Raw genomic sequence first — 12,797 nt, 5'->3', positions numbered from 1 at the left:
TCAGATATTGTTACCTGAGAAAGAATTCCTGGGAAGTTTGTGATTCGAGATCCGTGCCAAAGAAGATGCCTGTTCTTCCACTTGTTCAGAACCTTGTGCCTCTTCTTCTCTTCGTGGCGTTCAACCTTGAATATCTCTTCAATGTCCAAAGAGTATTGCTGGTGGGTCTCGGCATGAGTGTTTCTGACGTAGGCCTGTAAATGACCAAATTCTTCGGATTCGCGGTCTAAAACACTGATGGATGTTTTCAGCTTTGAATACTGCAAGTCCAGAGGATGCAACACCTTCTCCTTCTCCATATCTTCTTCCTTGACCTTCATCAGGTTGTAAGCCACCTCAAGCTCCATGAGTGAGTTCAGCATTTCAAGTTTGTTCTGAAACAGAAATTCAAATGAAAATAAACTAGAAAATTTCATTTTTGTGATCATTATTAATTAAAAGTGATTAATTAATTAATTAGTGATGCAAATTATATTTAATTTGGTTCCATGTTTATACCTTGATCAACTCCTCATTATCCAGCAAAGGCAGAGCATCCAGACCAGCACTGTGAGGAATCATGGTGTAGAACTTGTTGCTCAAGGAAATGAGCTCGCTCTTGCTCATCTTCTTGTCTCCGTGAGCAGCCTCCTGCAGCTTGGCCAGCTCGGAGTAAGCCTCGCGAATCTGTCTTTGCGACAATTTGCCCAAAGGCATTTTTTCCAGGTCAAGTTCAAACTCGAGCATGGTCTCCCTCATGGCCTCGACGTTGAAGAGCAGCTTCATCAACTCCTGAACAGGCTGCTCCAGTTTTGACTGGATGACTCCGTCCTCCAGTTTGATCAACTTGTCCTGCTGGTCTTGGCCGAAGTCAATATCCTGCATAAAGTACTTACCAGGCCGCTTTTTGAAGCTGGCCCGGTTGCTCCACTCATTTCCAGTCTTCTCTTCGAATGTTTCCTCAAAGTCAAGAATGGCGATTTTAGGGTCGTTGAACTCTTCAAGTTTGTTCTTGCCAACACTTGTGCCAATGCGGCCCCAAGCTTTAAACACCCACCACTTGTTGCGGCGGTCAGACTCGACAATTTGGAGCTTATAGAAGGAATTCTTGCCAGTGGAAACATCACTGTTGCTCAAGACAGCTGTGTAGATGTCTTTTCCGTCTCTATAGACATGACCTTTTGACTCGAGGCCTGATTCAGGATCAACGTAGGCACCATTCTTCATTTGGATTTTAATCTTGCTCGAGCCTTGACTGGCATATCTGTCTGCCAAGCCTGAAATTTTATTAAAATATAATTGAAATTCTAATTTTTTTAGTGAAATGCATTAAACCAATTAATTTAAAATTAAAAGTACATTTGCTATTGCTATACAAATTGAACTATAATGATTAATGATCAATCCAACTCACTTCCACTTTTCTTCAATGATTTCTTAGCCTTCTCCTCTTCAGTTTCCTCAGGCGGCATGCGTTCCTTAGGCTGAAATTGTTATGAAAAAAAAATATACATTCCCAGATACTGAGAATTGGAAATTTCGTGTGTCTGAACCGTATCTGTCTCAAGCATTTAACTTTCTCTTGCAAGAGTCATCAGAGTTCACTTTTCATGTTGGGAGAGCAAGTGGTGAGAAATTAAAATTTTATAATTTTTCACGTATCTAGACTCCCTTTTCTGGAAATAAGATTTTCATGCTTACATCATTGCCCCATTTTGAAATTGACATCTTCAAGATCAGTTCAGGGATATCAATCTTGGCATTGTTGAGGACAGTTTCGAAGAACTCCTTGGGCACCACTTGGATCCCCATCTCTTCAGCATCTTCAATCTGCTTGCCTCCCTTCTCAATACATTCTGCAATGAAAAATTTATTGAAGAAAGGAATAAGCTACAAATTAAAAACAACCTTTGCTTGAAATGACAGCCATCGTCTTTTCAGATACCTTCGAAGCAGCCTTTGCGCCAAGACGAACAATCTGTTTCTTCATCTCGTCTTTCTCATTGCCCTTGCAAATATGGGTGTGAAGGACAAACTCCATGCGGTCAAGTGGTGGCTTGGGCTTCACTATGGTAGGACCAGTGGATGACGAGGATGGCACTGAGCGCTCATACTCCTGGATCAGTCGTTTGCCCACTTTTGATTTGTACTTTGCTCTGAAAAAATTGTACGATAGTTTAAAATAATTCAAATTTACGATATTTTAGAGCTCTTACAGGAATGGGATGTCTTCCCTGAAGGCCGAAGGCAATTTGAATTCCTTCCTCTCAGGATCCTTGGTTTTGTATGTGCATTTGGCCCATTCAGTCTCAGCGGAGCAATGGTATAAGCCGTTTCTAAAGTTAGCAGTGACTATTAAATATATTCTAGCTGACAGTGTTAAGCCAACCTGTAGTAGAGATCGCCTGTTTTGCACTCCGGGCACTTTTTTAAGGCTCCAAAAGTCATGACGTCTGTAAGAAGATCAAGCAGGCGCTCTTTTCCAGGAGGAATCTGTTGTTTGTTATGCTCCAAAAGGTCCTGCAGATTTTTTGGCTTCAAAGTTTCCAGTTGGTCCCTCAGCTTGAAAAGTTTCTTGCTCTGCTCTCTCATCTGGTCATCGGTGAACTCAGACTTGACCTTCTTTGAAGGTGGCTCGTCACCATTTTCTTCTTTTTTCACCCTTTATTTTAAAATCAAATTAAATTTACAAGAAAAAATATTTTTATTAATAACTCACGCCTGCATTGCTGGTATTTTCTTCTTCAGTTCATTCCTGTCATCTTGTTTCAAAGTATTAAATCCTGGAATTGCATCGACGCAGTCCCAAAACTCATTTTGGGCCCTGGTTTGGATGAAACAATCAACGTGGTACCAGCGTGGAAAACCTCCAAATCGGATGGCCTTTTCAGTTTCATAGTCCATTTTGGCAATCCTGATCTCATCCTTGACAATCTTCAGCTCGCAGCCGATGCAAACCGCACGACTGGATGCGGCATACTCACACTTGAAATCAGGCAGGTTCCTTTTGCCACTGCTCTTTCTCTTAGTGGTGGTTTTCTTGCTTTTCTTTCCACCTAAACAAAAAATTACCTTCAAAATTATCTCTAAAAGAAAATCAGAAATAGACATACTTGATGGCTCCTCACTTGCACTGCTGCCATTAGCTCTGTTCTCAACTCTCTCCCTGATGTAATCTTGGTCTTCAGGTCGAAGAGAGTCAAACTTGGCAATGTCCCCCAATGCCTTCGGCCTTTGCTTCTTGAAAAAGCAATCTTTGTGGTGCCAGAAAGGAACTTTGCCATCAAATGCAGAAGACTGAGAGTAAATAAAATCAGAAAATTAACATAAAAAATAAAATACATACAAAATTTGAGAAAGCAGTAATTTTGCATCAACAGCAAAATTAAATTGCGGAATAAAAAAAATTATATATATTTAATATGTGGTATTTTTATTTTTTACAGTTTAATATATGTAATATTATAAAAAATAAATATTAGAAGACTTCTAAGTATTAATTTTGTATGGGACGTGACATGACAACCACCCTGAATGGATGCCTCTCTCCCTCTGAAAAGTTGCCATGCGAGTTTTTTCTGGCTGCTTCTAATGATAAAAATGGCAGCTACATACTTTTGGCCATAGTAGCCCATGACCGAAAATTTTCAGTAGGTCATCCTCCAACACAGTTAATAGTTTTAAGCATAATTCTTCAACGGAAATAAAATGAGAAATCATCAACGGGGGAAATCTCGAGAGACTTACATTGTAAATTACTCTTTGCAATAATAGGAGGGATTCAAAATTTGATGTGTACCTGCGACATGAAGGCCAATCGCAAAACGCCGGACTCGATTTTCTGGCGACATACTCGGCAGTTCGCACGGTTACTCTTCGAATACTCGACTTTATACGGCAGATCTTCGTCCATGGTGTTTGATCTGTGGTCGATTTGTGTAATTCAAGTCGAAATTCGCGACAAAATCGGCGAAAAATAACGCAAATTTGTAAAGCACGTCTTCCCGCTAAATCGTTCCACCTACACCGGCCACCGGCCGACAGAAATCTAGTTTCAAAACTTTGACACCAGAGAGCACACGTAGTGCAAATGCGGGAAAATACGCGTTTTTAGGATGGTGACATATTTCCAAGAAGTATGTTATACTTCTTGCTTATTTCATGCGTTTGTTTGCTTCAGATTCAAGGATTTTAGCCGATTTTAGATTTGAATTTTACTTATATTTTAAATATAACCCCTGTTCAAACAGAGAAATTATAACAAAGCAATAATATATTATTTATTCTGATATCATATTTACCAACAATAAATCACAATTTGAATCGAAGAGGAAATTATTTTTGAAAAATGTTTAGCAAAACTAAAAATTTAATAGGACGAGAAGTGCAAGATAAGCTGTTAATTTTTATTACAAAGTTCGCAAGAATTTTGGACACCAATGTAGAATGTATAATAACGTTCATTCATGTATTACGCTTTTTAATTTAAAACTGGGCAGAAAGTCTCTCTATATCAATCATATCGTCCAAAATGTCATCAACTTTGGTGCCTATTTTTTTGGCAACATCCCACTTTTCACCAACTGGCAGATGAAGAAACTGCCACACCAATTCCCCATCAACAATTCCACGTGCTGCATTACCTAAAACTTTCGTTGTGTTTCGGAATGTCCTATAATTCAACAATTTTACTTTTATTCAATGGTTATCATACGAGTATTTACCTAAAAGCCTTCGGATTAAGACCAGCAACATGCTGCAGGTGGTTTACTAATACATTTTGCAACATAAGTAATCTTCTGTAAGTCTTCTCGGGCAACGGGAGTATGTATCCGAGACCACCATCAAGAGTTGCTATTTTTTTTTTTTTTTTTTTTTTTTTATAAATTACGCTTGGGATAAAATTTAAAATGAACAGCTTACCAAACATTGAAAGTTGGCGCTTGTCTGAACCAGCTGGCAACTTTCTCTCCACTGAGTATTCTGGCTGCCATCGACACCTTACTCTGAAAAAGGAATTGACGTGTTGACCGAGATGGAAATCACCCCTGCGAATCAATCGCTGACCTGGAAAAATAAAATATAGAAAGAAAAAAAAACAAGTTCTCTCATTTTTTACCTCCAAAGCTGTCTCTAGATTCAGGCTGGTACATGTAAAGAACTATGTTTTTTTCTCTGTCGGAGATGAGGAATCCCATTTGTGAATTGTCTACTAGAAACTCTGTGGAATATACTTCTGCTGGTTTGAAATCCTGAAAATATTTAATAAGTTGACATGGTTGAAGATCAAATGATAATTCTTACTTTGCTCACAAGAGAAAGTGTCCTGTACTCTTCTTGAAAGCGCAAAAGTGAGATTGACTTGTAGACGTCGGCAACCAAAATGAGACTGCTGATGCAGAACATTTGGTGAATGTAGACCTGAGTATCAATGAAGGCAATGCCAACCAGGTCATTGTCTTTCATTTGCCAGATGTAGATCTAAAATTTTTAGGTGAAGTTTTTGCATGCAACTCAAATGAAAAAAAAAACCTTTTGACCAACTGCAGATACTAAAAATCCACTGCAATGGGAAATAGCTGTGACCGGGCCTTTTTGTTCCTTGGAGTAGAGAGACTTAAATCTGTTTTTGGTCAGTGGCTGGCCTGGTTCAGGTACAACCTCGATGATGTCGAAGATCAAAATCTATAATAAATTCATATTGAAACTGATTAGTTAATTCTGAAATACTAAATTACCCTTCCTCTACTGGTTATGTCCTCTCCATAATTGTAATTGGTCCCAATTGCCACAAAACCTTTCAAGCCCGAATGAGAGCCTTCATCGGCAAGGCGAACATTTTTCAAGCATGTCACATGTTCCCATTCATCCAGTTCTGTTTTTGTATTTGGGATGACCTAAATAAAGGAAAAAAGTAGTCAATTATGTTTGGGCTATGTAGAAATCAATACCTCCCAGGAAACAGGAGAGAAAAGGAGTAAACTGAATCTGGGGACTGAAGGCAAGGGAAACCGTTCATTTCGTTTTTCTGCCGTCAATTCCTTGTCTTCTCCATTGAATCGGAAAATCTGGCTGGATGGTTCGGACGTGCTTGTGACAACACAGTACGTTTTACTTTCAAGATGGTACGCCACAAAGTGTGCGGTGCACCGCAGAGGTACTTTTCGACATGGCCAAGGGGCGTCATACGAAAGGTGTGTAGGCAAAACGCAGATTCGAAGCTCAGACTGCAAAGAGAGGTCACTGAAGTCAGTATTTTTCCTAATGAATTTAAAATTTATAAAATACCTTATTATTGAAATAGAGGAAGCCCTGTGAGCAATTGACATTGTGGAAAGGCGCAAAGCAGGGGATGGGCCCGTCGATGTGCATGGGGTGGGTTCTCAGCTCACCCCTGGCTGTGAGAAATACCCAGTGAGGAGAAACACCACAAACTAGAACTCCGTTGTAGCCAGCTATGTTTCGGAAATACCGCAGTTGGCAGATCACAGGATCAGTGGTCATCACACTCATTTCCGTGGTCTCTGCTGGTGCATCTGCTGCGTGCTTCTTTTTTGACCTAAGGAATAAATGCATGTCTTAGTTGTTTTGAATTTGAAAAGGAAATCTTTTTTTCAAATTTACTTTGGTTTGCGTTCCCTTGTGAAAACGTCGTGTGCCATTCTGCTGAAACGGATGGGCATAGGATGTCCTTTGGCGTAATAAAATGCCTGATAAAGGAGCAGTTCTTCATCGAGGCGCATCATTAAAAGTGGCCTAGACCCCAAATGGCCAAGTGGAGCTACCAGGAGCTCCCTAATGATCGAGATTGGCACTTCAGTATCTAATAAGCTCAATTCAGTATTAAGTTTTACAAAATATTTGTTTTTTAACTAGATGTCGAGGTGTTTGTTGCTAACGGAGCAATTTCCAGATTATCTACCAGAACCCTTGGGCCTGTTGAAACGTGCTTAGACAGGAAACAGAGATTGCAATCCGGCAATGAATAAATTTCTAGAGTTCCGTTCTCTCTGACCAGCAACAACCAAAAAGTAGGTTTTCTTTCTACTAAGTAATGCTGCCACCTAAAAAATAACGGAGTAAATTCATTTTTACATACAAAAGTAATTTGATTTACCAAAGTGTATTTTTCTTTGGAGCTTGAGGTTCAGGATCTGGAGCAGGTGGCTGCAGTACAATCGGCATGTCGGAATCGCCATAGAGCAGTTCGTCCTCATCGTCCACCTCTTTCTTAATTTCAAAAGCTGGAACCTCAGAATCTATTTGTTCCACCTCATCTTCCCCGTCTGCAAATGCCACGGCTCCACAGAACAGTCCACTCACATCTCGATAAGCGCAGATCGCAGTGACTTGGGGTCGCTGTAAAGAAAATCAGCTGATAAGAATTCAACTTTTTTGCACTTGTAACTCACATAAGAAATGCCGGGTTTGGAAACCGCAAGTCTTGTCATGGAAGGTTGTCTGGCCTCCTTTAAGGTTAGCAAAATCACCTGGCCGTCAGAGCAGAGCAACACAACGTAGGGATCGGCACAGGAAGCGTGGACGACTGGGGATCCAAGGTCCAAGGGGATGTGCTGCAGCAGGTCAACACCTAGCAACAACCTGACACCCATTTGACACACCTGCACTATGTACTTGTTGTTTCCCAGGTTGCCTGCGTAAACAGTAGGGCCTTGCGTGCTAAAGCCTGAACTGTCCACCTCATTGATCTCATGACCGGTTTGAAGAACGATTGAACTGTCAGTGCGGGAAAGAACAAGAAAGGCGTGCATAGGACCAGCGTCGACGCCATCTTCGCCGTCCTCCAATGTGATGGTCGTCTTTCCAGGTGCAGCTACTGTCCACATATCAGAGACACCTGGCAATTCAAACGTCGTCACCACTTGCGGCCGCACAGACCTTTGCAGAACGCAAAGAGCACCGTTTTTTCCGTGGCCGGCTGTTGTCAGTAGTTCCAAGTCTGGATTGGCTGAGGTGGAAAATTCTTCGGACAAGAACGCAGGCTCGCCAATTGAGATGTTTCCACAAGGTCCTATGTTGAGCAAGCTGTCGCAAACCTATGAAGAATAATAAGCAACTTGTGTTTTAGTCACATTTATATCTTTACCTCAAAAGAATAAGATGTGATCTGTACAGACGCTTTGTCCTCCTTTCCGTACACTTCAAGTTCTTCGGGATCCTTTAATTCGGCAACATTTGTTGCCATGCAGTCACCTTTTGAATGAAATATTTCATTTGAGAGGTCTGAAAAGGAAATTCATCTTACCTAAATTATCCAAGTGCTTCTTTTTCTTAGACGGAGGCTCTGAATCGTCTTGTTTGTCATTCACAATGACAACATCGTCATCTTCTTCATGTCCATTTACAGAAACAGATGGCACTTCATCTTTCTTGGTATACCTCAGAAGCAAGGAATTTCCTAATCTGGATCCTAGGAAGAGGTAGTTGTCCTCATAGAGAGTGATCTGCATGCATCAATATTATACACCGTAATTGATATTGTATATAAATTTCTTACACAAGTTGTGAGGACACTTGCAGCTGCCCTTTCAAAGTGGAAACCTCTCACACTTCTCATACTGTCTGCCATTAGAGAAACAACATACAATTCTCCACCGTGCAGTGATACTACTAATTTGTCATTTCCGATAAAACACGCTTGTGCAGAGTCAAAGCTCAAGTTCAACGACGTCTGCGTTTCTGCAAAAGTATATAAATTTTGATTTTATGAAGAAAACACAAAGAAGCCTACTGAGAAGGAAGTTCGTAGAGGTGTCAGCAATACAGTTGACTGCAACTCCGTAAGGTGGGACGCTCTGGTTTAAATACAAAATGGAATTGGTGGCCAAGATCAAAGTGCCTCCAAGGGGTTTCCGCACAGCCACTGCTTGCAGACAGTCGTGGGGCAGACCGGACACAGACCAAATGGTAGGGTGGACACGAGTGTTTAAACTTAAAGAGACAGCCACCATGCTGCATGTGTCTTTCCTCACTGCCAAGCGCCTGAAGAAATTATTTTTATATAATTGCTGTATTTTTAGATGTGATTTATCCTAACCCTGGAAACGTTTTTATGGGCTCAAAGAGAATGAGGATAGTGGGTTCATAATAGCCATGCAGGAATTGGACGTCAATTATGTTGTCCATCTTCTCGTCCAAATCTTTCAGAGCAATCGAATAGGATGCTAATACTGGAGATTTTGTATTAGCATTGGCTGCATTTGCAAGTTGCTGGGCTGTAGGTTTCACATCAACTGTGATAGAAGGCTGAAGAAGTTCTGCGTCTTCTGGGGATGGTTCTTTCCGAAACGGAAGGATAATAAGTTTCCGTCCGTACCCCAGCATCACAGCACACCTGCTCTCAGGGTCTACTCTAACATCAGGCAAACGGTGCTCCATGTGGGTCCATCCGCCCTAAAATTAAATTTCAATTATGTAAAAATTATATCTAAAAATAAATATTTTCATCAGACCCTCATATCATCGTCCTCAAAATAATGCAGGGAGAGGGTTCGCAGGTCATTCCTGTCTGGGTCGTACTCGACGAGGGACAGTTTTGCTTCTCTGAAGCTGATCAGCAGGGCGTCTCTGGCCGAACCAGACAGTGTGGCACTGGACAAAGAAACAACGTTGCCCCACAGGGTAAATGTCGCCAGGCACTCCAGCTTCATTTTCGGCGGCCGGTTTTCTGAGCAAAAGACGAGTTTTAGGTGGAAATTTATTAATTCATCGTGTCGATGTAAATTTACCTCCATATTTTTCTTTTTTGCGATGATCCACATCTGGTAGCAGACGAAATACTCTGAGCACATTGGCGCCGGCAACAACAAGAGACTTTTCGGTGCGGTTAAAAAAGTGGCACGAGATCGAGTGCTCTACCCCCGTTGGCGGATGCGTCTCTTTACAAAGCGAAAACATGTTTAGATACACAAATTCCAAGAATCTTAATCAATTAAAATCGATATTGCAGGCATAATTAGCAATTAAAGACACTTTTCTTGCAGCCTTTGCCTTTTGCGTTCCGCGGCTTGTGTACCGTAAAATGTAAAATCGTAAACAAATCAGTGAAGACACGCCCACATTGAGTGGCGCCAAAGTTCAGAAAGTTGAATTCTTTTAATCATTTTGACAGGCACGCGCTCTCATAATGCTGAGTCCTTTTGAGATTTTTTCTTTTCCAGTTTTGCATCGGTACAAAGCATCTGCATTTTCAAAAGCTGCATTTCTCAACGCTGTGATTTCCTTGCTAACTTATACTTTGCCACTTCTCCTTGCTTATCGCAGTTTCGGTATATGTAGTAAATTTATTCTAATTTTCTCATATATTTTTATATGTTCCAGATACAAGTTTATATAATTATTTTAAAATTGTCACACTTTATTCGCAGGGTTTTGGCTTAAGACGGATCAATTTGATGAGCAACCGTCTGTTCACTTCAAGCATCAATTTCTGTTTCTCGCCGACATCTCGGGAACACAAGGGCCAATATTCTGTGGCACATTTCCTTCCGTAGCCGGCCAATTTAACAGTCGAAAAAACAGATGCCCTCTTGTTAAGGTATTTAAATGCACTTCAATTGTATTAATTAAGGTGAAACTTTTTTAACTTCAGTCAAAAGAAATTGATTTTGATCATGATGGGAAAATAGACGAAATTCACTTTGATCTGGAAATTCTGCTAGACAATGACGAGGACATTTTTGGTACCACACTACTTCTGCTGCTTGACTACAAACTAAATGTATAATTATAATTTAAAATTTTGTTCCAAACAAAATTAAAAAATCATTTTCATGGCAAAATCAGGCGCTCTGTCATGTGAACATGGAAGGTGTAGGGCTAGTCCAATTTAATCACCCTGTAGCTGGAGGTGCACTTAGTGTTGTCGGTGACCTGGAATTGCTGCAAAAAACGGCATTTGGAAAGAGATTTGCGCCAGGAGAGAAACTCCAGGATGTTATTTCTGCAGATAAGGAGGTCACTTTTGACATCGCCAATTTTCTTGAGAATTACGCCAAAAGAAACGGTAAGTAAATTTTTCATTCGAATGACGGAGCCTAACTTTGTTTATCTAACTAGCAAGTATTCAACTGAGGAACACATACTACTCTTGGATAGGGGGTAGAGCATCTGACCAGCCTTTTAAATTAAATGTTAAGCTGCTGGTGCCGCAGCAAAATGTCAAGTATATTCCAGGCTTCTGGCAGGTCATGAAATGGGCATGGCTCCAGTACTTGTCCATGCTTCTAGTGGTCAAGTGGGTGGCATATAACTTGCGCTACTACATTTTCACAAATCAACTTGTACCAGTCATCAAGATGCCCTTGCCCTGGACAAAGCAGAACTTTTGATTTTTACCACTTTTTCATTTATTATCAAACATTCTTCTGCCTATTGGATGTAATTATTAAATAAACTTAAACAATTAAGCGAAGCAAAATTTTCAGACAAGACTTGGCGGACGTCACTTTTTCTTTTCATCTTTCACCTCCTCTTTCTTTGCTTCCTCTTTGTCTCCCTTTTTGGCCACAGTCGTACCAGCACCTTCTTTCCTTTCAGCATCCCTGATTTTGATATTGAGAATGTTAATTTTCAAACTCGAAGATCAAATATATCTACAAACCTATTTGTGAGCTTGTTGTTGATGAGATTGTGCAAGGCAAGAACGCACCGCACCAAAGCTGCCAAATAAACTACCAGCATTTGATCGTTTGTCTTGACGTACAGTGACGACGTGAAGTTCGGCTGAGAGACATCAGGCAACAAATTGAAAATGTCCTGCAGGTGGTAGATAATTTGATGGTTGATGGGGAGTCCATTTGGAGACACCTATTTTTTGTTTTAACTTAGTTCATGTTTTAAAATTGGATCTAATTTTGACTTACCACTTGGTCAAGGTAGTCTTTGATGGCTTCAACCTGCGAGTGAAGCCCGCGAAGGCCAAGGAGCTGTGCGGTGATACGCTGCGCTAATGTCCCAACAGTCGTGTCCTTAATGTCCCTAAGCAAATGCTCCACACCAACTTCCTCAGCTTCCTCTGCTCCAATTTCACTTGGGACATGTTCGAAAGTCTTTGAAGTGGGAGTTCCATCCTTTAAACAAAACATGTAATATGAAACACATTCGCAAGCAAAAATTTATTCTAATTACATCGTGGACTTCCTCTGTTGCACGATATGCCTCAGTGGGCAGACCAAGCTCGCGGGGCTTGGCATCGATGATGACCAGGACAGAGTTGGGACAGTACCTGCGCACCAACTCATTGATGGCCACGTCGTTATTGTGCAGTTTTGGTCCTGTGTGGTACCAGCCGACAATTTTCTCTCTAGCATTCACTTTCTTGAACATTCCGTACATGTTCTCCAGGTAGTCGTGGTCCAAAAACCACACCGACTTGTCCTTGTCGTCCTCGTCAAATGGAACTACAATAATTTTAGGTCAGTGATTTTGAAACAAATTTGGAGAAAAATCGTACCTGCAAAGCTATTGGACACGTCGAGGACGCCTTTGGCCCGCCAGCAGCCGAGAAGAACGCCGACCACGCGTTTTTGGTTGCCGATTTTGCCCATTCGGTTGAAGTGGTCGACGACGCTGAGCAGCACCAACGGGTGCACCACCACTTTGCTGATCGCCACTTCTTGGCCCGGCATTTTTTCTCACGGTGATTTGCTCAACAAGATGCTCAACTTGCCTCCAGACTCGCAGGCGAAACTCTTGGCGCCGAAATCACGTTCTTTCGGCAGCCGAACGGGAAAAGTTCACGCCGCTTTTATTTTGCTTGTCACTGCTGCCTGCTGATGTGAAAATTTGCAATTCGA

At 41.2% G+C, this 12,797-nt stretch overlaps 4 protein-coding genes and 1 non-coding gene across 6 annotated transcripts in view; 1 reads left to right on the top strand and 4 right to left on the bottom strand.

Moving 5' to 3' along the window:
* The window catches only part of LOC132201265 (poly [ADP-ribose] polymerase), a 4,710-nt gene extending 705 nt beyond the window's left edge, over positions 1-4,005 (bottom strand). The window contains exons 1-10 of the mRNA XM_059627290.1: positions 3,779-4,005; positions 3,093-3,276; positions 2,699-3,035; positions 2,369-2,641; positions 2,196-2,315; positions 1,888-2,135; positions 1,681-1,835; positions 1,394-1,463; positions 499-1,256; positions 15-374 (exon numbers count right to left, since the gene is read on the bottom strand). Coding sequence (XP_059483273.1) covers positions 15-374; positions 499-1,256; positions 1,394-1,463; positions 1,681-1,835; positions 1,888-2,135; positions 2,196-2,315; positions 2,369-2,641; positions 2,699-3,035; positions 3,093-3,276; positions 3,779-3,892 — 2,619 coding nt within the window. The 5' untranslated portion in view covers positions 3,893-4,005. The remainder of the gene's footprint in view (positions 1-14; positions 375-498; positions 1,257-1,393; positions 1,464-1,680; positions 1,836-1,887; positions 2,136-2,195; positions 2,316-2,368; positions 2,642-2,698; positions 3,036-3,092; positions 3,277-3,778) is intronic.
* Positions 1-11,430, top strand: part of LOC132201271 (transmembrane protein 231) — a 23,173-nt gene extending 11,743 nt beyond the window's left edge. Inside the window, exons 1-5 of one of the 2 annotated variants that reach the window (XM_059627298.1) lie at positions 9,615-10,268; positions 10,368-10,537; positions 10,592-10,720; positions 10,786-11,005; positions 11,059-11,430. In XM_059627298.1, coding sequence (XP_059483281.1) covers positions 10,127-10,268; positions 10,368-10,537; positions 10,592-10,720; positions 10,786-11,005; positions 11,059-11,330 — 933 coding nt within the window. In that variant the 5' untranslated portion in view covers positions 9,615-10,126 and the 3' untranslated portion in view covers positions 11,331-11,430. Of the gene's footprint in view, positions 1-9,614; positions 10,269-10,367; positions 10,538-10,591; positions 10,721-10,785; positions 11,006-11,058 lie in introns of those variants that run through there. The other variant, XM_059627299.1, reaches the window with a different exon arrangement.
* Positions 1,521-1,652, bottom strand: LOC132202121 (small Cajal body-specific RNA 8). Its single transcript, XR_009442347.1, has one exon. It is a non-coding gene; the product is annotated as a small Cajal body-specific RNA 8 (non-coding RNA).
* On the bottom strand, positions 4,365-10,031 carry LOC132201264 (cleavage and polyadenylation specificity factor subunit 1). Its single transcript, XM_059627289.1, has 20 exons — positions 9,729-10,031; positions 9,453-9,667; positions 9,038-9,393; positions 8,732-8,982; positions 8,498-8,679; positions 8,246-8,444; positions 8,087-8,193; positions 7,392-8,036; positions 7,097-7,338; positions 6,853-7,043; positions 6,604-6,802; positions 6,268-6,538; positions 5,931-6,206; positions 5,718-5,876; positions 5,512-5,664; positions 5,284-5,460; positions 5,099-5,231; positions 4,903-5,046; positions 4,704-4,833; positions 4,365-4,651 (listed from the first exon to the last, which is right to left on the bottom strand). Exons 1-20 carry the CDS (start codon positions 9,895-9,897, stop codon positions 4,465-4,467), a joined length of 4,386 nt encoding a protein of 1,461 aa, XP_059483272.1. The 5' UTR covers positions 9,898-10,031; the 3' UTR covers positions 4,365-4,464.
* LOC132201270 (26S proteasome non-ATPase regulatory subunit 7) lies at positions 11,325-12,797 on the bottom strand. The gene is made up of 5 exons (XM_059627297.1): positions 12,455-12,797; positions 12,130-12,401; positions 11,865-12,071; positions 11,603-11,808; positions 11,325-11,543 (listed from the first exon to the last, which is right to left on the bottom strand). Exons 1-5 carry the CDS (start codon positions 12,627-12,629, stop codon positions 11,444-11,446), a joined length of 960 nt encoding a protein of 319 aa, XP_059483280.1. The 5' UTR covers positions 12,630-12,797; the 3' UTR covers positions 11,325-11,443.

Source organism: Neocloeon triangulifer, unplaced genomic scaffold (genome assembly GCF_031216515.1).
Source record: "Neocloeon triangulifer isolate White Clay Creek 2 clone unplaced genomic scaffold, ASM3121651v1 ptg000014l, whole genome shotgun sequence".
NCBI classification, from domain to species: Eukaryota; Metazoa; Arthropoda; class Insecta; order Ephemeroptera; family Baetidae; genus Neocloeon; species Neocloeon triangulifer.
This window is presented reverse-complemented; position numbering and strand designations above follow the sequence as displayed.